The 21,162-nt window shown below is 38.0% G+C and overlaps 1 protein-coding gene across 1 annotated transcript in view; it reads left to right on the forward strand.

Annotated features, from left to right (window-relative positions):
* The window catches only part of mast4 (microtubule associated serine/threonine kinase family member 4), an 89,826-nt gene that overhangs the window by 26,539 nt on the left and 42,125 nt on the right, over window positions 1-21,162 (forward strand). The window contains 1 exon segment of the mRNA XM_051073029.1: window positions 15,908-15,939. Coding sequence (XP_050928986.1) covers window positions 15,908-15,939 — 32 coding nt within the window.

Here is a 21,162-nt window from a genome sequence, read left to right on the forward strand (position 1 = left end):
TTCAAAATTATTCATGTTAGACTGGACATCTCTTGAATTGTTTATCAATCCATCCTCAAGTTCTCAAGAATGCAAAATACAGACAACAGGAAGGTGGCTGTATTATATATCCCTCAGTCTCCCACATCCACATCTTCATTGCAGGTTTAAGACCCCCCTGGTTCTGTCAGCCATACTTTGCCCTCCTTTGCCTCACAGGACTCCTGTTATTGCTTTTTGCCTCTTTTCCTCCTTTATGCTCTTCCATCATGCCCCTGGGTGTGCATGGCTCTTTGACTACCGTGGCACATCTCTCTTGCCTGTGTTGCTCTTTGGCAGAAAATCAATACTTCACTTCTGGTGTGATATGGAGATAAGACTGTCATAATCCTGATGTTGTGCCTTTGTGGACTCTCATTCTCCCTCATAATTGTAGTCAGTGATGTCCTTTACTGATATCATTGTTGTTGGAGCAGTTTGTTGTTGCAAAGGAAGGAACTGCAGTTTATGTGAGTAAACATAAGGTGCAGTGGTGTCTGGTCATTCTTAATAAATACTGTAGATATTTCAGTCAACACTGAACAAGCTGTCAATCTAAAAATAAAAAAATTATTGGCCTACCTCTAATGAAAAAAATGCCATTATCCAGCTGAGTAGCTACGTGCCCACAAAAATAAGAGAACGGAAAATAAGTTGCCCTGATGCACCGTATTGATCTGTTGGTCTGTCTTTGTTCTGTGGTCCCTGCCCGCTGCACGATTTGAGCTCCAGTTTGACCGTGTGGGCTAATGTTGTTTAAATGTGACCCGTAAGTGTTTGAGTGTTTGTGTATACAGTTTATGTTGCACTGGACTATATGTTATAATTATCTTATCGGCAGGTCTTTCCAAGTTTTGTAATGTGGAAAAGAGAAATTAATGTTACCTGCCTACTACCTAATAAGTGACTATTCTTGTTATTGTAAATCAATTAAATGCACAGACACACACACACACACACAATGTACAAACCTACAAACTAGAGAAAGAAAACATTAAAGGGAATTACCTCTCCAAATAAACGCATAACTTAACAGTGAACAGTTTCCCTGCAGGGAGTATTAATACAATTGTGTGTTGGTTCAGCAGCATTGAGGAACAGTAGTATCTGTCTTACTGCATAAAACATCATGTTCACATGGTGCTTTCAGATCTGTTTTTGTGTCTATGTGCCATTCACAGAATAGCTTTGGAATGGCCAATATATGGCCTTACACATCCCAAAATTACAAACCATGCGGTATGTTACTGTAAACATCTGGGTGTGATATAAATGAAACTGTCACTCTTGATAAAGTAGTTCCAGTTGAAGCGTTCAGCCCCTGTCATCCGCTCTGTTTGAGATACAGTCTTCTCTGTTCTGAGATTCAGATGTGATGGTGTAATACACATCGTAGCTTTATGGTTCTTTAAAACTGAGGAAAATGAAGTGAGAAGAAAGCTTATTGGATTTTTTCCAAATGTACTCAAGCTGATATCATCTTCATCTCATGAATACAGACATTTACATGGCTATCCCAATGTATTTAAAATTGAGAAAACAGATAGGAATTAAGAGCGATGCATTGCAGCCATTGGTTCTTCTTGGTTTCTATCTTTGTACTTGTTGTCAAGGTTAAAGACTTGCCTCATCCATTGGGAGGTTGGCTTTTCAGGGCTTTATCGTGGTTGGATGTTCTCACTTTTTTGGCTTTGGACAGATGGATTCTTTGCACTGCTTTGTATGGATGGAATTGACTCCTTCTATTCCTTTACCACTCTCTTCACAGGCCATGTCCCTCCTCTGCTTGCCTTACATCTGCAGGTTGCCTCTTGGTCTGATAAGCTCAGGCGGAGCAGAGGCTGTGGGTCACTCAATCAGCACTCTCTGCATGCTTTCAGAGCCAGCTCTCTCTTTTTTCTCCAGAGGCAGAGGAAACAACCTTAGCTGCCCACCTGCCAGGAGGAAATGAGTCACAGACAACCCCTGGACTTTTCTCAGAGGCTATTCTGTGGCCCTGCTCCAAGGCCACTGGCACAAACTGTCTGCCTTCATGGCTGCCCCAAAACCCACCTCAAAGCTTACTTTGTATGATTTTATTTTCTAAACGCTGCCGACTTTTTTTTTTTTTTTTTCTTTTTAAAGTATTTTTATGTCTTTGATCAGCAATTAGAATACAAGTACAATGTGGCTGGGCAATAAAATGATAATGATAATTATTGAGATTAAAAATATATCTTGATAGTTATTAAGGTTAAGGTTATTGTTTAATATGTCTATCATGATTTTCACAGCCAAAGATTGCACTTAAAAAAAATTAACAATGCAAAATCCAAAAATGAAGTTACAATGATATAAAATAGAGAAAAGGAGAAAAAAAATCAAATTTTTGAAACTTGAAACAAATATTTGGAATTTCTGTAACTTCAGCACTTTCAGTGCATTTGGTGGCTGTAGTGCTTATTGCGGACATTATACAGTAGAGGAAAAGAGATTGTATTGAATAAGACAAATGACCCCTCCCTTGTCTTCTTGTAGCTTCTTGTCTTTGTTATGAGTCCAATGTGGAATTTTCTTAATTGCTCCTTTAAGCAGCCACAGACTGAGCATTGACTCGAGACTAGTCAGTTGAACATAACAGGATTCTTTAATTCCCTCAGGTAATCTGGAGGGCATTGTTCAAGCTGAAAAAGGTGACTACTGTAATCCTCATCCTCTGAGGTTTTAAGGGGTTTATTCAAAAACAGCCTGATTACCAGTGTGTGGACCTGGGCTTTTTACTCTCGGCTTTCTTATCAGCGCAGCAGCTTAAATGACTGTCGCCCCAGCCACTGCAACACATCAGCTTTCTGTTGTACAGGTTTCAGAGTGGGGAAAGTTGATGTAGTGGTCACCTGTCTGACAAGCCCGCGCACCTCCTCCACCATTCACAGTCGTGGGTAGCTGTCATCCCAGGCCATACTCTCTAAGAGAAATTATTTGAGCTTGGCTGGAGATGAGGAGAATGGAGGGGGCCCACTTAATATTCACAGAGCAGTACCACAGTGAATGGAAATGAGTGAGAGAGGGTGAAAAAAGAGAAGGGTGGGGGCCAAAGAAAAACACAGACTGAAACAGAATGCAGAATTGCTGGAAAGAATTGGCAGCATGGCATTGGCAACAACTTATTTTCCAAATGCTAATAATTCAGGAGGGTGTGGGGACATTGAATTAGAGAGTGTGAAGATCTGTGGTCACTCTGCATGGAGCAGTGAGAGACAGAAGCAGTGCATGAAATTGTTGGAAATTGACACATGACATTCAGTTGTATACATAATAGGTTTTGCAGGGAAGTGCAGTTGATTTCTGCATGATAATGACTCAGTGTCGGGTTGTTTGGAATGAGGGAAGCGTTTCCTATGTACAAATTGGCCTGCAGCAGTTTGTGTGACATTCTCACAGCAGGTTTGAAAGGTCTTGAGCCATTTTTTACTTAAACAGCATGTCTGGGTTTTATTTTCTCTCTCTTCCATATACAAGTGCTCTGTGTTTCCCCTTCTTTTCTACAATCACTGTGAGCTGTAGTCTCAGCCATCATGTTTCTGTCACCCAGCTAACCTTCAGGTGTGTATTTTGCAGTCTTCATGTGACTCATTGACTGCAATAAGACCAGGAGATCTGCTAGCCTGCCTGCTGCAGACAGGATGCCAGATTCATTGTTGAGGTTAAGGCAGAACAATGCTGGGAAGGATATCCTCTCATTTTCATGGTCACCCAGGGTGCCCAAAAAGCGTGGCTGCACAGAGAAATGAGTCTTGGGGCTCCCACTTGTCCCGGTATCCCCTCACCACAACCCCCACCCGTTGCTACGCTAAATTAGAACTGCCTATCTTCTCTCTGATTCTCGCTCACACTCTCTCCCTCTCCTCTCTCTCTCTCTCCTCTCCTCTCTCTCTCTCTCTCTCTCTCTCACTCTCACTCTCTCACTCCCTCTTTCTCGCTCCATCTCTCGTTCACTCCTGAAGTTACAGAGGAGAGGAACAAGAGGAGGTGTCAGCTGACTGTCCCCCTCCAATCAGATAAGTTCTGATGGAAGTGTTTAGCAGCTGCTAAGATCAGATTTAGCCTGAGGGAGGGAGGGAGCAGGAGGCTGGAGCGAGGCAGTGCAGCATGGCTCTGCACCGGTAGGGAGGCATGATAAGTCGGGGCTCTGTACCATGGACGAGTCCAGCATTCTGAGGAGACGAGGGCTACAGGTAGGCAAAGCAAATGAGCCCGTGTGAAGCTGTCTGCAGGCTGACTTTGTACTGTATCTGTGAGTGGTTTCTGGGGCTCCTGCATTGGTTGCTCTTTTAACAGTACACAGTTAGGACTTTGAGACCTTTTTGTGTTAAGACTTGGCAGTATGGAGTGAGCAACATTTTGGCTCCGCTGTCGATGTGTGCTTGTGTCATGCACGTGAGAGAATCTCTTGGCAGAACTGTGCTGGCAGTTTTCAGTAGATTTACCTAAGAGGATGATTAGAATATTCACAAATAGTTGACTGAAATCAGGCTGCAAATGTTTTCATCGTCACTACTTTGTTCCTCTGTATAGATTTGTAATAATAGTTGACATGACTTTGGATTTGTATCCAAACAGCGTTAGTTTTTAAACAGCTTTGAATCATTTGTCAGGTTTAATTTGTGTTAGCTGCCAGCAGGGGGAATGAGAGCTGTGTATTCATAGAGCAAAATTGATTACTATATGCTGTGTGAAGGACTTTCTTAAAGCTTTATTGACTTTTTATGACAATGGGGTGCACGTTGAGGCTTTTGCCTTTCAGTCAGAAATCTTGATTGAAGTGTACGCTCAGTGTAGGTCATAACAGATGATGTGCATAATCAAACTATTCCTGCCTTCACTGTGATATAACCTGAGATATAAATGACATTGTATTTTACACCACGTGCCATGTGATTTTTAATCCAAGACCTTTCAGACATTAATCGTTTCCTCTATCCAAGCCGACAAAGTCTGCAGTAGGTGTTACAGTAAAGCACAATTTGGACTTCATTTAATATTTTGGTTATTCTAGTTTGGGCCACTTACAGAGTAACTGATAAACATGTTAAGACTGAAGCTTTTTTTTAAATTCAGCTCAAACTACTGCATGTGTTTTTAATCCCAAACTCCCTGTGATCCATTTAATTAAGCTTCACTACGGCTGATGAATTAAACCAGTAAAACAGCTTTTATGATCCATCATTTATTTCACAATAAACAAAGGTAAGTTTTGCTTGTTTGAGAACTCATTTTTCCTCTGTGATGGTTTATGTATGTGGTTATTGAGCAAATCTTAAAAATGAAGCTGGTAACATTTGACTTTCATGTTCACAAATTTAGTGTCAATGTGTTCCTCTGTGATTATGAATCTTTATGAAAATTAGACAGCAGAAATGCTGACAGTTAATTTATGCTCTTTGAATTTCTTTTTTTTTTCTTTTTCTTTTTTTTTTGATGGTCTTAATGGGTTTCTCTGGAGAAACCAATAACATTTTTTGTAACTGTATTTATCAAAAGCTTCCAAACAGTAATTTTGTGCACAGTTGCCCTAATCTCTCTACTCCTTTGTTGGACACCACCACCGCCTCCCTTGCGCTCTTTTTTTCTTCACAAGACTTCTTTATGTGCCCTAACACACAGCTAAACCAAACACAACAGTTGCTCCTGTGGTTACAGGCTGCTGTAGCGCTCTAACTTTCATATTCAAAAGGAAACACGGAAGTTAGTTTGTCAGGCAAATGAATATAGCTGGTTCAGCTCTACAATTTCCCATTCATTCTCAGGCCAGGAAGGGATGACATCATTCCAGTCTGACCTTGTTTATGTGAGTGGATGGTAAGAATAGGACTATTTACAGGGTGTGTGTATCTGACTGTGCTTTTGGTCTCAAGTGAAGAATATTGAGACCTTTGCTCTGCATTTGTCTTAAGTACCTTGCTGCCTTCATTTTTATAAATATGTTTCCAAAAGTTAGGTTTAAATTTGGCTTGTCATCTTATAGGTTCAGCTATTTAACAACACGGTCAAACTTGATATTGAATGAACCAGTATTATTTCCTGTGTATTAAGTGCTATTTCTCCCTCTCTAATTTATGTTTAAAGACCTTATTGTTTATTCATTAATGTTTGAAAAGCACTGGGAAATCTGATTATCCACTTTCTTGCTGACAGTGAGATGAGAATATCAATAACACTCTCATGTCCATGTGATAAATATTAAGCTACAGCCCCAGCTAATTAGCTTAGAGCTTAGCTTAGCATAAAGATTGGATACCCTAAAGGTTACGAAAGCCATCTACCAACACTGCACCTCACTAATTAACATCCAATTTCTTTAACCTGTACAAAAAACAAAGTGGTAAGGAATAGTCTTTATGCTAAGCCAAGCTAATCAGCTGCTGGCTGTTATTTAATGGACAGAAATGAGAGTGGTATTGATTTTCTCATCTAACTCAAAGCAAGAAAGTGAAGAGGTGTATTTGCCAAAATGTCAAACTCTTCCTTTAATGCCACATTACAGCATCTTCAAATGTTTTTTCTCATGATGTGTTTACTTTTGTCTACTACTGATTTAGGTTCAGTTTTGTGTGAGAAAATTTAAGTTAACTTAAGAAGAGACATATTCATAAATATCCAAAAGATAGGACGTATACAGATGTGATATTCAGTCATGTCTTATGGAATTTAAATAAATGAGGGCAAAAAGGTGCCTTTTTTTTTTTTTAACTTGATCCTCAATCATGAAGAACAAGGAGACAAAGCTTTAGTGTGCATGTTGATGCCTAATGAATGTGACAGGGTGCAGAATTTATTTTTAGGCTTGTCAAAAACAACCGCAGACTAACCAACAATACGCAGGAGAATCATTGTTTCCCAGTATCAGACCCATTAATGAGTTCTCTAAATAAATAGCTCAGCTAAAGTATGTTGTTCAGTTCAGTTCAGTGTGAATGTCTGTCAGCATTGTCAGAATCTTGTTTTTCTCATCTGGGGAAGTAATGTCAAACATGCTGAGTGGAATAAGGTAAAGGTATATGTGTATGATGTTCTTCTTGTCTTAATAAATTCTGTAGAATGTTGATTCTCAAGTATTATTTCTGCTTTTCGCTTGATTTACTGTTAGTCTGTGGATGTGGTAAATGACTGGAACATTGGCAGGGTGATGTCATGCATTTCTGTAATTGCTTTCTCTATAAAAGTAATTACCTTAATTCATACAAGAGAAAGCTTTAATGTTTTGAATTTGCAGTATGTCAGACTTGTATGTTACTCTGGTTTGATCGACCTTAATATTATTTCTAATTGATGTGTTAGACTGTCAATTTCTTATTTGACAAATGTAAATAATCATCCAGATATGCTTGCTGCTTTCGCTTAAATCCTTAGAAATATGTCAGTGTATCAAAAGCAAAGCATCAGTGATGAATCTGCCCTATGACGGCAGCAAGGACCTCTGCTCTCCACTTCAGTGTCTCAGACATGATGATTGCCTTTACATTGTGGTTGTGTCTCTTGTGTTTCACAAGGTTTGTAGTCTGGTTTTGATGGCGTATAGCCGCCATGTTCCCTTATCATATAAAATTAGTAGGATTTATATAGATCCTAATGATGCCTATGATACGTGTCCTTCATCTTAATTAGGAGCAGCCTGTCAGAAGAGACTGCACTGCATTGTGAGCTTTACTGTACTTCTGACATCTATCTCACCCTGCCTCATAATAAAGTGCAGCTAACCAGACAAGTATAGTGACATTGTGTGTCTCCAAAGAGCCATTTGTGTGAAGTGGTGCGAGCCAGCTGGTGAGATGCTGCCCAGCCAACAAAACATGATGGTGAAGCACCAGAGTGGCCATTACTTGCATATTTTTTGAGCACTTTTTTATGGCACAACCATAAATACTGTTTATATTAACATAATAGTATTTAAAAATGAGGAGACAGTCACTGATATACTGTGTTTGAACTAATTTGAACACAGCTTGAGGAAACTTCTTTACTGAAGCACCAAAGAAAAGTCTCTCATCTGGGAGAGACATGTGAACAAGACAGCCTTTCTTTAGTTAGAAGAGGTAAGCAGCCTCTCTGCTGAAGTGTCCTTGTGGAAGATGGTGAGTTTCTATCAGCTCCAGGGGCACTTCATTGATGCTGTGAAAGGGGTCAGGTTAAGAGATAAAGTTCTCTTTGAGGAAGAGCAATCGCAAAAGAGAATGTTCGTCATCATTGGGAAATCACATTGAATGAAGTATAATATCAGATGCTCACAGTAGCCAAACCTACTGATAAGTTTTAATTTAGTTGATTTGAAAGTTCAAACATTGACCGTTTACAAAAGAACAGTCACTATATGAATATTTCTGCATATTCTGCATTTGATATTTTTAGGTAACGTAAAGAAAGTGTGTCTTCTTTTAACTGCTAGAAGAGATGTCAGTATGGTTGAAATTTTACTCAGAAAATAAAATTGGTGTTGCTGTGTAGAATTATGCTCAATAGCAGCCTCTGGTGTGGAGCCAAGGAGCTACCTCTTGTTTTCTCTTCCAGCAGATTAATGTTGTATACCAACCATTAATTCGTCTATGTTTAATCTGATTTACATACAGAGGGAGGGTCAAACTACTTAAATGTGTCTGTCTATGAAGAGAACTTATTTTCTACATGTAACAGCATCTGTGTAGATAGTTGCTCTTAAGATAAGTTTATTATTACCCTGACCATGTTATATGGTAACTCTAATTGTTATATTACCTCTTCTCACCTTTCATATAAGGAGAAATGCTGTGATTTACCAAGGACAAATTTTATCCTGGTAAACAACTGCCTTTTATTGGATTAGTAGCAATCTGAATAATGTAAATTATAGAAGTTCATTTTTCAAATTTGTCAAAAAGTAGAATGGTTTGCTTACAGAACAGGTTTAAGGACTGTTTAAAAAAAAATTTTTATTACCATTTTCTTGCTGTTATACAACTTGTGCCAGCAGTTGTTAGTAACTACACAGTGCTACCTTTTACTGGAGTTTTCTGGTGTCCTCACAGTACCTCCTGTTCAAACTTCACTGACAGCTTTACTTGTTTCCTTTTGAGAACCCTCTGTCATATCCAGCAGTACATCCTGTCTGTTGTCTGAGTTTGCATGTCACTTCTGTCATTTGCATTTGCTCTTGTCAACCATCAGCAGAAAGCCAGTCAACATTAAAGTCGGCGAGGACATCAGTTACATGCCTATTCTAGTTACTAGCATGCTCTAAAATCAACAGCATACATTTGATATTTTCACAAACAGAACCTCATTAACAACCAGTGGCAAATATCAAACAAGACAATGAGTAACAGCAGTGCAATGTGTAAACACAGATGAACAGTAACGATGTATGTTATCAGATCGTATGGTATTCAAAAACACATTTAGGCAAAGACCTATTCTCATATTGTTGGGAATGATGTTTATCATTGTCAGCTTTTAATGGGCACAATTTAGTGCTGAAACTTTTGAAATGTCCTTTGTAAATTGACAACCAGCTGGCCATTTATTCTTGTGATAACTGTAAGTATTTATAACTAAATTATGAAATACTAAACACCCACTACAGTTTTTAGTGGCAGCCAAATTATGGTTCACAACTTGTGGCTACGACCTGAATTTGAGATGAGCAGCTTAAGATACAAATGGATAAAATATGTGTCTATTGATCTTGTTAAACTACAAAAACACTCTGTTCACTCGGTGTTCTATACAGAACAGCAGTAGAGAAGGCCACAACTATAGTTTGGGTGGTGATCTTTAAGTCCTTGGGGACTGCCCTGAATATGGCAGACAGAGATTTAGGATCAATAGCTGTGTGTTTGAAATACATTTGAAAGGATATCAGAAGTCCCTGTCTAAAATCCTCCAGCCTTGAGACAGGACAGGTACTTTAAACTGCCCATGCCTGATGCACATTGGTGAGGAATGAACTAGACCATTTGCCAATTGCCAAGACATTTCTGATATGAACAGAAAGAAAAATACTTCTTGACAAAGCGTCTATCCTGTAGGTATCTGAAGAAGTTAAGCGGGGTACAGTTGTGGATATCTTCATTCATTCATTTTGGCTTCAGGGTTGTATTATTGTGGCATTAAAAAGAACTCCTCATTAAAAAAGAGGGATCATCAAATTAAAGAATCATTATGCTCAGTGCCAGTCTTCAAATGAATTGTTTCCCTCGTACAACATTGAATGAGGCAGTGGATTAAGTATTTGTGACACCTAACATCCTGCTACGAGGAGAAATGCCAACAGATTTAATCAGCAAAGCTTTCTAACAGTGTCTGTGTGCTTTGCTGTTGAGTCTTCCCCTGCTGGGCCAGAAATCAATATCTTTCAGATCAAGCTGGGCATAATGGTGGAAAATATTACTTCAGACAGTAGGTTTGGGTTACAATGTACGTGTTGTGGTTAATATAAGTCAGCTTCTCACAGGTAGGTTCTATATGAATGAATTCAAGTCATTGGTGGTTTATACATGTCCAGGCTGCTTTGTTTGCAACCTGAGGTCAATGTATGCACTTTAAGACAATCTTCAATCAGTTCTGTAGTCTGTCTACTTCCTGTGCTAAACATGTGTTGGGAGCAGATAACTGGTTTTATTGATCTGTTTGACCTCTCCTAATCTCCAGATAAACCTGGAGGTCCCTGACTTTGAAGCTGCATTTAAATTAGACGAAGCGAAGATTTAATTTTGAGGAAAGTCTTTAATTAAGATTCTTTTGTTATTCCCATGGTCACTCTGAGGACCAATAGGCTTCTGTTTTCACGTTAAAGCCACTGAACCGTGCTGATCCAGTCTTCAAAATATGTACATATATGCTTAGTCATATTTCTTTTGCAAGAGGGATTTATGATAGCAATAATAAAATTGTTACTTTATCCACATTCATAACTTACTAAGTACTTATATAGGTAATAGCAATGAACCCAGGGCTCATTTCTCATTAACAAATGATCTTACTTTGGAGCATTTTCTGTGAGGATTTCTAAGAGCACTTTAATATTCTTTCATTTTGGTGCCCTTTATGAGTTATGTGGACTGAGTAGAAGATAAAGAAAGCAAACTTTGATCATTTTAGCTGCTGCTTCAAGAACACATTCCTCATATTTAACCCAAAATCAAGCATCAGTTCTTCAATAAATTGAACCTAGCGAACCTTCATTGCTCCAGTGAGCAATCACTGGTTTCCTAATTAGCAGTGTTGTAGAAACAGCAGAGACAAAACTTTAAACAACTGTTTTTAGATTTTTGAGTCTGCATGTGTTGGCTTACAGTCTTCCTCACTACAAAATTACATGTAGCCCAGGGCTGCTGACTGTTAGATGAGGCTTGCCAGTACGGAATCAGTCGAGCCTCTCATTATAAAGTAGCTGAGTAGAGCTGGCCAGCAATCATTAGGGTCATATTGGCACTTTGATAATTACAAACAAACTAAAGTAGGAGAGGTCAGAGGAATTTACAGTACAGACCACAAGTATTTGGACAGTTACACATTTTCTATTGTTCAGGCTCTATCTCCCACCCTGTTCTTTCAAAATTGATGTAAATCTACTCAAATTAAAGCTAAGACTTTAATGTAGTATCCATTATTTTATCTCATATATGCTGAAGCACACAGCCTGGAGAACAAAAACTGTCTACCTGTACAAATCTTTACAATACTTACTCAGATGTCATTTAAGGCATTGATCTGATGACACTATGACTTAATATGAGAACAGAGATTTCCTGCCAGTCAGCAGCAAACCACGGTTAAACCAAGTACACTTTTGATCTTGAGATGTAGGAAAATCCTTAATACATCAAGGAGAATTATTAATGAAGCATAACACATAGGCCTTTTTGCAAGAGCAATACCACAGCTTTGATGTGGTGTCTTGGAGATGAGATGTTGCTAGAAGTCATTCATCGACATTTACCCTGTGGAACAATAAACATTCTCAGGGTCATCATGGCAGAGTTGTTATCTCTCGAGCACTGCAAAAATGAATGGATAAATAAATGATTAAATGCACTATGTTTACTTTCATCACTGGTTTGTCTACTTGATTGACACTTTCAAAGATGAAAGCGTTTCATGCAATTACTCTCTAGATTGTATTGCCCATTTTACAGCTCTGCAACTTAACAGAGTTAGTAAAATGTAATAGAAATACCTGTTTTTATGTTAAGCATTTTGAAATATGTGTCACGGATTTTTGTTTCTGTAATTTAAATCTGGAATATCACAAAAAGCCTCAATCTTAAGGCTCTTCAATTGTTATTTGTTTTGTTTATCATTTGTCCATTATATATCCTCTGCAAGCTATAACCCTTGACCTAGGGATTTGATTAAAAAATCGCCAAGCTTTTTTGTTTAAGTAGTTATTGAGTATTAGAGTAAACTTATTTGAGAAAATTGTAAGTGAAAATGTCTTTGTAAATTTACTGGAAACATATACAAAAAGCATACAGCATGAATAGATCCCATTACTGTCTCGCACTAATTTCATTTCTACTGGAACACAATTTGATCATGGTATCAACACATGTCGCTCAGGCTCCAGTCTGACTCTTAACTCTCCAGATATAAAGTTATACTCCTTATGATTTCAGTCCTGCTTGATTCAGTGATGGGTTTGCATTAGCAGTAACTTAATACAGCTCTGGTGTAGTGTTAAGAAATTAAATATTAAGTAGTAAGGCACAATGATAAAATTACGTACAGTAATGTTGAACAGCACGCATCCATTGTTGCTTGGGAATCCCTCATGGCGGACAGCACCACGTAAATACATTGAGTGGATATTGATGAAAAAATGGCGCCCATACTGTAAATGGCATCAAAAATGGGGTTTTGATTCAATGAATAACTTGGGGATTATCTAACTGAGATAAGGTATACAGTGTCAAGTATGGTAATGCGATATAATGTTGTTAACAAGAGTAATCATCACTGTATGATGAACTCTTTCACCTTTTTGGGAAGTGTGGGTGTTTCATAATCTTTTCAAAGAGACCATTGTTTGTGGTTGTTTTGCTGGAATAAGTACATTCATTTGGTTTCCCAATGGCTGTCGAATAAGGGCTGCTTTATTAATACTTGAAAAAAACAACCAATACTTAGTGGAGGAGTTAGTCTGCATGTGTCTCGCCACTCAGAAAACCATTACACACAGTGCACTTTGAATGCACTTGCTGTAAGTAATAGACCCCCATCCAACAATGTCAAGCATCAAAAGCATAAATAGGCAAGTCATCACAAGACATTAATTTCACTCTATGGAAATATTTTCCTGAATTGATTTCACCTGAATTCATGTTTTTCTATGAACTGGTGTATTATCATCGTGTTTTGGTCTCATGTTGTCTTTATTATAGACTTCACGCTGTGATTTCCTGTGCTGTGATTGGTGGATATCCCATAAGTGTAAGTCATTCCCTGATGGTAATTAGTGTTGTTTGAGCTGCGGTCATGTCTCTCAAGGAAACTGTCTGCCCTTGGTCCTCTGTAGGCAGCAGGGGAAGCCAGACATTAAGCCCTAATTGATAGCAAAGGGAGAGTGGGGCTTAGCACTTTTTCTGCTGACTGGAGCAGCCAATTCACATCAACTCAGTGTCCTACACCGCCTTAAACAAAGGACCTCACCCTTATCAGGTTATTATTAGACAGTGAAGCATCTAATGATCAAATTGGTGGGATTTGTAGTCACAAAACAAAACAGATCCAGATCCTGGTTATTTATCAGTCCTCTTTTACAGCAAAGGACAGATCAGTAAGGAGGGATTTGAAATGAGCACAGGGAAATGTTGTAGGAATGATAAAACAACCTCCTTCCTCACAATATACTACAGTAATTAAACAGTTCTGTTAAGTCTAAGGGGGATAAAGTGATCTGTACACGGTGTGCTTACCTGTCACTGTAGCTGATGTTGGTCATTGGCTTGCATGGTCGTCGCACTGACACATCAACAGATGCTGCAGCAGCATCATTTGTGATGTCATGTATTTTACTTAGTAATTCCTGGCAGCTCTCAGAGGAATGTGTTCTTTGGAATGTTTTCAATGAAATGTGTCGTGTAATTTCTGTGAAAGAGCTGAACAACACATTTCTAGCTGTTGCCCGTACTTCACTGAAGGTGATGTTTAGGATTAGAAAACCAAATACCTGCCAAGTTCTCTCTTTATATATCTGTGGCCACTACATTTAATAAAAATAGTAAGAGCACACATCATTTTCCAAAAAATGCACTTTCAGTCACAAGACAACAAAAGTCAATAAGATTCTGAATTTAACAAGAGGAAGACTTTTACAAGAAATAGCTAGCAGCATGTTGTCCGTGTGCTAGTTTGCTAGTTTGTTCTATGGCCTGATTACTGGAGTTTTGAGACGATGTTTTTATACATTATGACCAAATAGCCTTTTTGATGAGGATGCCTTAATTTTGTTTTTGTTTTTTTAATAATGTACAAGATATGTACAGAGCAGAGCATTTAAAAATAAATTGGTCTACATATGCACTTTAAAGCTCAATTAAATTCAATGTGGGGCACTCAATCAAAAAGATTGTGATTGCTTATTGATTCAGTTTAACTATTAATAAGATGTTTAGTCACACCTTACTGTTGTTTTCTATCCTATGCATTTATTTCATGTAAAATGTAATCTTTCTCTCTGGTTGTGTTACGCTACAATTTGATCTCTTGAGGACTGGAAACAAAAGAGGAAAAAATATAAACCAATTTTCATTATTGTTCTCTGTATTTTATGCTCAGTAGTAGACAATATCCAGCACATACATACAGAAAATGGTTTTGAGATTGAAGACCTTTATACATTGTGTTAACATATTGAGGCAAATTGTTTAATGACTGCAAAGACTTTGCAATACTGCAAATGTCTGCCAGCAGTATTATCCTTTAAGTAGCAAGCCTGTGAGAGCGCATAATCCCTCAAGAAATCAATGAGAGCATTGTTAGTGCTTTTGCAGGACTGTTTCAGTACACACAGTAAACCCTGACCTCTGTGTAACTCTGCCTTCTACAGTGAAAGTGATTTCATTCACAGAACATGAGCAGAGGAGCTTGATGAATTTTATTGTATTTTATTTACTTATCATGAGGTTAATTTACACCTGATGTAGGTATATGAATTTTACATTTACATCTTTTTTTCAATTATGTGTTCTTGAAGTCAAGAATGAACTTCCACACTCCAATTAAAATTTTGTATCTCTGTGCATTTTATACCTTTTTATTTAAGAGTCAACAGGAAATGGGTTTCAGGGAGCGTTGTCCTCCATGCCTCATGTTAACTTGGTTCAGGTGTTGTGCGATTTAAGAGAACAGTTTTAAATCCAGATGCTGTCTCTAAACTCCTTGCCCAGTTGTCTGGCATGTAACAGTGTGACACCTGCTCTGTGATCTCCTTCCATATGGTGGCTGTTTGTGAGGCTGTAAAGCTGCAGCAGCAGAGAAGTGGGCAGAGCCTCAGCCTCTCCCATCAATGTTCACTTTCTTTATTTTGGTCTTTCAAAGATTGATGTGGTTCTGATTTTGGTGTGTCTCAGCCAATGGTATGTCTTAATAAATACATACATGTGGGATTCATCAGACCTGGTGCAACTGGAGTTTTGGGTAGGGTTAGGGGTTAGGGTTAGAGTCTGACTTTGTGTGAATAACCAAGTAACCTTTTCCAGTTACTTTCCTCTGTTAATGTCCATCAGTTATATTGCAGTTGGATGAGAGTAAATGTTTGAAATGAGCACATTAGGAGGGACCATGTGTAGGATGTTACATAACTGTTGAATTATTTAATATGTATGTTTTTTTGAAAGAATTTTTTCCACTTATATTTCTTACCTCTTTTCATTTACAGAAAGAGCTGAGTCTTCCAAGAAGAGGCAGTTTGTAAGTACCTGTAAATATGTTCCATATAAATATACAACAGGACTACAATGTAATGAACCTGCAGCTCTAGTCTCTGCACTACCTATTGCAATTTTAGTGCAGATATGCAAGTCAAATAGCTTAAGTAACATTTGTTTAAAAGTTTAGTAGTAGAACTGCATGGTACAGTTCAGATCAGTAGCACTATTTTAATTATTTTCAGATCGCTTTAAATATCAAAATCACACACAAATAATAATTTGAATGTTCATAGTTATTTCTGTGGAGTCCTGCCCATGTAAGGAATAGTTGAAAAATATTTTATTGTCTTATTCAGTGTTAAAATCAGACCGAGGAGACCCAAGTATTAGGGTTCATATGGTTTGTTTGCTGAAGCAACTTGCTGAAAAATGATGACTCTTATATTGTTAATGTTCATAATCTGAGCTACACCTCAGTCAACCTGCATTACAGTCATTCCCTAAAATAGCCACATGACTGATCTGGATGGTACTTATGTGACTTGGAAAGATTCTTCTTGTTCTTTTGAGCTTCACATATTCAGCAGTTGCTTGGTCACATTTTATCAATCAGTGTACTCAGTGTTCTCTCGGTGTTGGCAGACAAACTGTAAATTAATGTAAACTGACTTCCCAGTAAGCAAAATATGATTTTGGAACAGTCAGACAGACTGATTATTTTGATAGCCACAACATTTCCACTCTCAAGTGTACAGTCCTCTGAAGCATAGAGCCAGCTTCCTCTGTTGCCTTCAGCTGAATTGACCATCAGTTTGCACTGTACAACTGTCACATGTCGATGATGTTTCTTATTGAGCTGGAGCAGTGCCATGGCTTTTTACTGGCTATGAGCAGCAGCAATGCATTAAATAGAGCTTTTCATTTTATTTGGAGAGAGTTAGCCTGTATGGAGCTGGAATCCAACTCATTCAAAAATCCTTATATTTCACTCCAAAAGGTACTCAGGACAGGACATGTACAAGATATTTCTCTGTCACTCACCTGTTCGTTCTGAGCACAATGTGAGAGATCAAAAAACATCTACAAGCTATTTTCCAGTTAAACTCCCTGCACAGTTTCACATTTGTCACTTCAGTGCTGGAGGACAGAATAATATCCATTTTTCAAATATTGCATGATAGACATGGTTTACTTTCTGATTGAATTATGTAGTTTGTGTCAGACACAAAACGTGGATGAACTTGCTTTTGGTCTAATGGTCTGTCTTGTCATTAGAAGGAGAAGATGTGCACAATGAATTGAGGCTGGTTGGTTAGATTTGTGTTCAGTAGGTTATTAAAGGTGATATTTGGCCATTGATTTGTCAGATGAATTACAGCTTTTAAATCATGTGAAGGCAGAATAGACTTCCCGAAAATTTGACAACATGATTTTGGTTTAGTTTGATATATTTTATCATTGAGGAGAAGGATTTACTTGCACCTTGCTGCTCTCGGGGACCCCTCACCAGCTGGGGGGGGGGGGGGGGGACCTACTGTAATAGAGGTGAGCCATTGATCTGCTGTGAGATCACCAACTGCAACGTTTTATATTTAGAGCACTGGAGCCTCTACTGACCTTGGTAACCATAGTAATGGTGTTTGGATATGACAAAGTTGATATGACTGCTTCAAATCCATCATAACTGCTGTTTATTTAAACATCTGTCACCTATTATATAATGTGTCACCTTGAAAATAAGAAAGGTGAACAACAAATAACCCTCATTTTGTAAGACAGATGTATTGATCTTGATTTGTATTAGAGCTGTAATCACTGACAAAACAAATGTGACATTGATTTCAATGTGTTAGATTTGGGGATGGGCATTAATTATTATAATAATTCCTTTTCCACAGCTTTGTGAATGATTGTACCTTTTAGACTGTGTGCCATGTGTGAAGTTGTTTTCAACATGAGTCATTCTAGTTGAGCGATAACTGCAACCTATTTATAGGCTGACCTTAATAACTGGAAGTCTTTTGCTGGGTCCAATTAAATAACTGAAAATCAATCATTTGTATGTGTTGGCAGCTCAGTTTGCAGTCACTGGATTTGTTGACCAATATGTTGGATACTGTTCCCATTTCTCATCATCAGCACAAAAACACAGCCTGTTGCTGTTTCAGCTCTAAGGTACCAGAGCTGTTACGCTGCCCAGCGACATCAGCTGCTCTGCCACGCAACAGGATATTAACGTGAGACTGTTGACTGTAGATTCTGTTACATGGTCTTTTTATGGTGATACTCATTCAACAGATGCTGTCAGTCATACTTCATGAACTTCATGACAGATCACTACAGGTGAAGTTATTGTCAACAAAGTATAAAAAGTTATATCCTAGTTCGTGCACACATTTGTTGCCTGCATCTGTTGATGCTGAACTGATGCTACTGAATGAAGATTAGGCCTAAGGTCACCGTGAGATAGAAAATCTCACACCAAACTCCTCTCTTGTGTGGTTCCTGAGAAGTGAAACATGTCATCCGACTTGGTTTAGTCCTTCTCTGTCTTCATCACTTTTAGACTTACAGAGTGTCTTCTTCCATAACATGCTCTCATTTACTATGCACCTTTGTCTTACTTCTTGCTCCTGCAATCATCTCCTTGATCTCCTGTGGCTTGGATAGTACCTCACATAGTTTGAATAAAATGCTTAATGAATAATGTAAGTATGTCAAGACATTGTGGAATACAAGGAAAATAGAACTTGTGGTAGAATCTTGTGATTTAGTAATGGCTTTACAAAGTATTTTGAGTATTGTTCTTTTAGATCGGTGTGCATAGTCTCTGAATTCAAGCATAGGCTCAGTAGTGTTGCACATTTTCAGGTAGATTCAGCAGGTTTTTGTAAATCCTCCACAAATGTGCCAAAGTTATGGATTTCAACATTAAAGCTACACTAATCAATGTATTATTCAAAAGATCAAATGACTATGTGTAATGTGAATAGTGTCACTCGTTTGCACCCACAGTGCATTGTAAGACCAGACTCTCCAGTCAGCCTCAGTTCTACAGAGTTTTTCAGTGTCTTTCAGTTTATTGTTTTGGTTTTGCAGTCCACAGTTTTCTTTTTTACTTCTGTCTCTTTTTGTAAATGAATGATATTATTACTCAGTTTTTGCTGGATGAATTGATAGTCAACTGTTTGCTATAATTTTGCCATGTCAGCTTCATTCATAATCAAGTAGCAACCAACACATTTATGTCAATGTTGTGTTTACAGCTTGTTACACTGCCCCCCAGTGGCCAGAAATTATTAAACAATTCTTTGTGCGTAGTTAAATGAAAGCACTGAGACATATGTTTCAATAAGTCATATTTGGTGTTGTTGGCCACAATGCTGTCCCAGTCTGAGGGACTGGCAGTGTCATTGTGGAGGTCTCATATAACTGGAAATAAATACCAAGTTTAAGTTCTTAAGTTAACAAAGCCAAACAGTATGAATTGAGTTGTAGTTCTGAACTGTAGTTCCAAATAGTTGGAAGATAATGGGTGGCTGCTCTAAAAAGAACAGAAAATGTCTATTGTCAGCTTGTGCAGCAATTGTCACAAATATCCTTCAGCTAAAATGTTGCACTATTGTTCCAAAAGTCACAATAGTTACCTCACCTTCTGCCTATGAAAAAGTTTTGTTCTAAGATACACCAGCAGACACGTTCAGGTTGCTCTGTGTGTGTGACCTCAATTAAATAATGTGGTCACAAGATGCTTCACAACGTGGAGCAGCTTTAGCAAGAGCTGTCTCTTTAATTAAAAGCTGTTAATAAGGTGTACATATAACTAATTCCAAATCAAGGGACAAGTCTGAGGATGGTGTATAAGTGTTGTAGCAGTGTTGTATAAATGAAAGGCTTTCTGAAACACTTTCTGTTTAAATCAGTCAGCATATTGTTCCAGAGGCTGATGTGGGTCTACTTTTCTTCCATCAAGGTAGAACTGATTTCAAATGAATTCAAGCTGAACAGTAGAGGCTCCTCTGCACTATGTGCTGTGAATCAGTGAAGGTTTTTCTCACTCCAAGTACAGTAGCAGTCATACATTATTATCAAAGCCTTGGTGAGTCACCTACCTTCACCCAAAGCCACAAATTACCTGAACTAAAAAATCACTCTGACAAATGGTTTTCAAAAATGAATTTAGTCCATCTTAATTAGTTTGGCTGAATATTTACTCTTTTTTCTGTTTTAGATATTAATTGCACAGGTTTATTTTTGTAGATGCCATGTTGGTAATTATACAAACATGCATATCTCAAAGTCCTCCCCTGCACTACACACAGCTGATTTATCCTGTGCACAGCTGTCAGTTATGATTTCTTTATCCTTTTAAACTAAAGACAGTGATGGTCTTTGATACGTATATGAATTCATATATAAATTTTATAGGCTGGAGGACACACTGAATGGCCATCACTAACAGACGCCTCATTGTGAAATGAAGTTGTGTGTCCTTACTATCGAGTGTTGTTGAACAGAGAGTCTTTTTCATCTCTTTTGTTTTGTTTTGTTAAGAAGTTACATTCCTTCAGATGGTCACTGATGGAATTTCTTTTTTTCTATGCTGTCCCCTAGTTCAATGGAGTTAGGAAGGACAATTTCAACTTGTTGTCTGAAAAGTTTAACGTCAGGGAACTTCTCCAAGCGAACTACTTTGAGCAGTTGTGTCCTCTGACATCTGAAGGCAAAAGTGTTTATAGCTGCTACGCTCAAAGGAGGGGAAAACTATAATGAAGCATGCTTTCAGGCAATTCTGTCCTCCACGATATTCATAGTATTTGTGGCGTCAGAAGTTGTGTCACAAAAGAAAAAAGAGAACTTGAGAGAGAAGTTCAAAATCTATGTATTTTCATTCCTTCACACAACCTGCCAATCTCTCTGCTTTTCTGTTTTGGAAAGTTAGAAGATATGTATGCTTGTCTCTGATCATGTAAATGAATTAGCCCACCAAGCTGTCTCAGTAAGCCTGACAAGATGATTTTAGTGTTGACAAGATGTCTTTATTCATAAAAGATGCTGGGGTTGGCCATTGCTGAGTAGGATTTCATTTATTTAGATTTATGTGAATAATATAAATTATTTACCACAGATGTACAACTGAAATGATATTGCAGTATTTACATGTATACTTTCAAAAACAAGACCTCCACATACTCTGCATGGCTCTGATAAGATAAAGATAAGATAAATGTATTTTATTGATCCTGTGAGGGAAATTCTTGCA

Source organism: Lates calcarifer, linkage group LG9 (genome assembly GCF_001640805.2).
Source record: "Lates calcarifer isolate ASB-BC8 linkage group LG9, TLL_Latcal_v3, whole genome shotgun sequence".
Lineage (NCBI taxonomy): Eukaryota > Metazoa > Chordata > Actinopteri > Centropomidae > Lates > Lates calcarifer.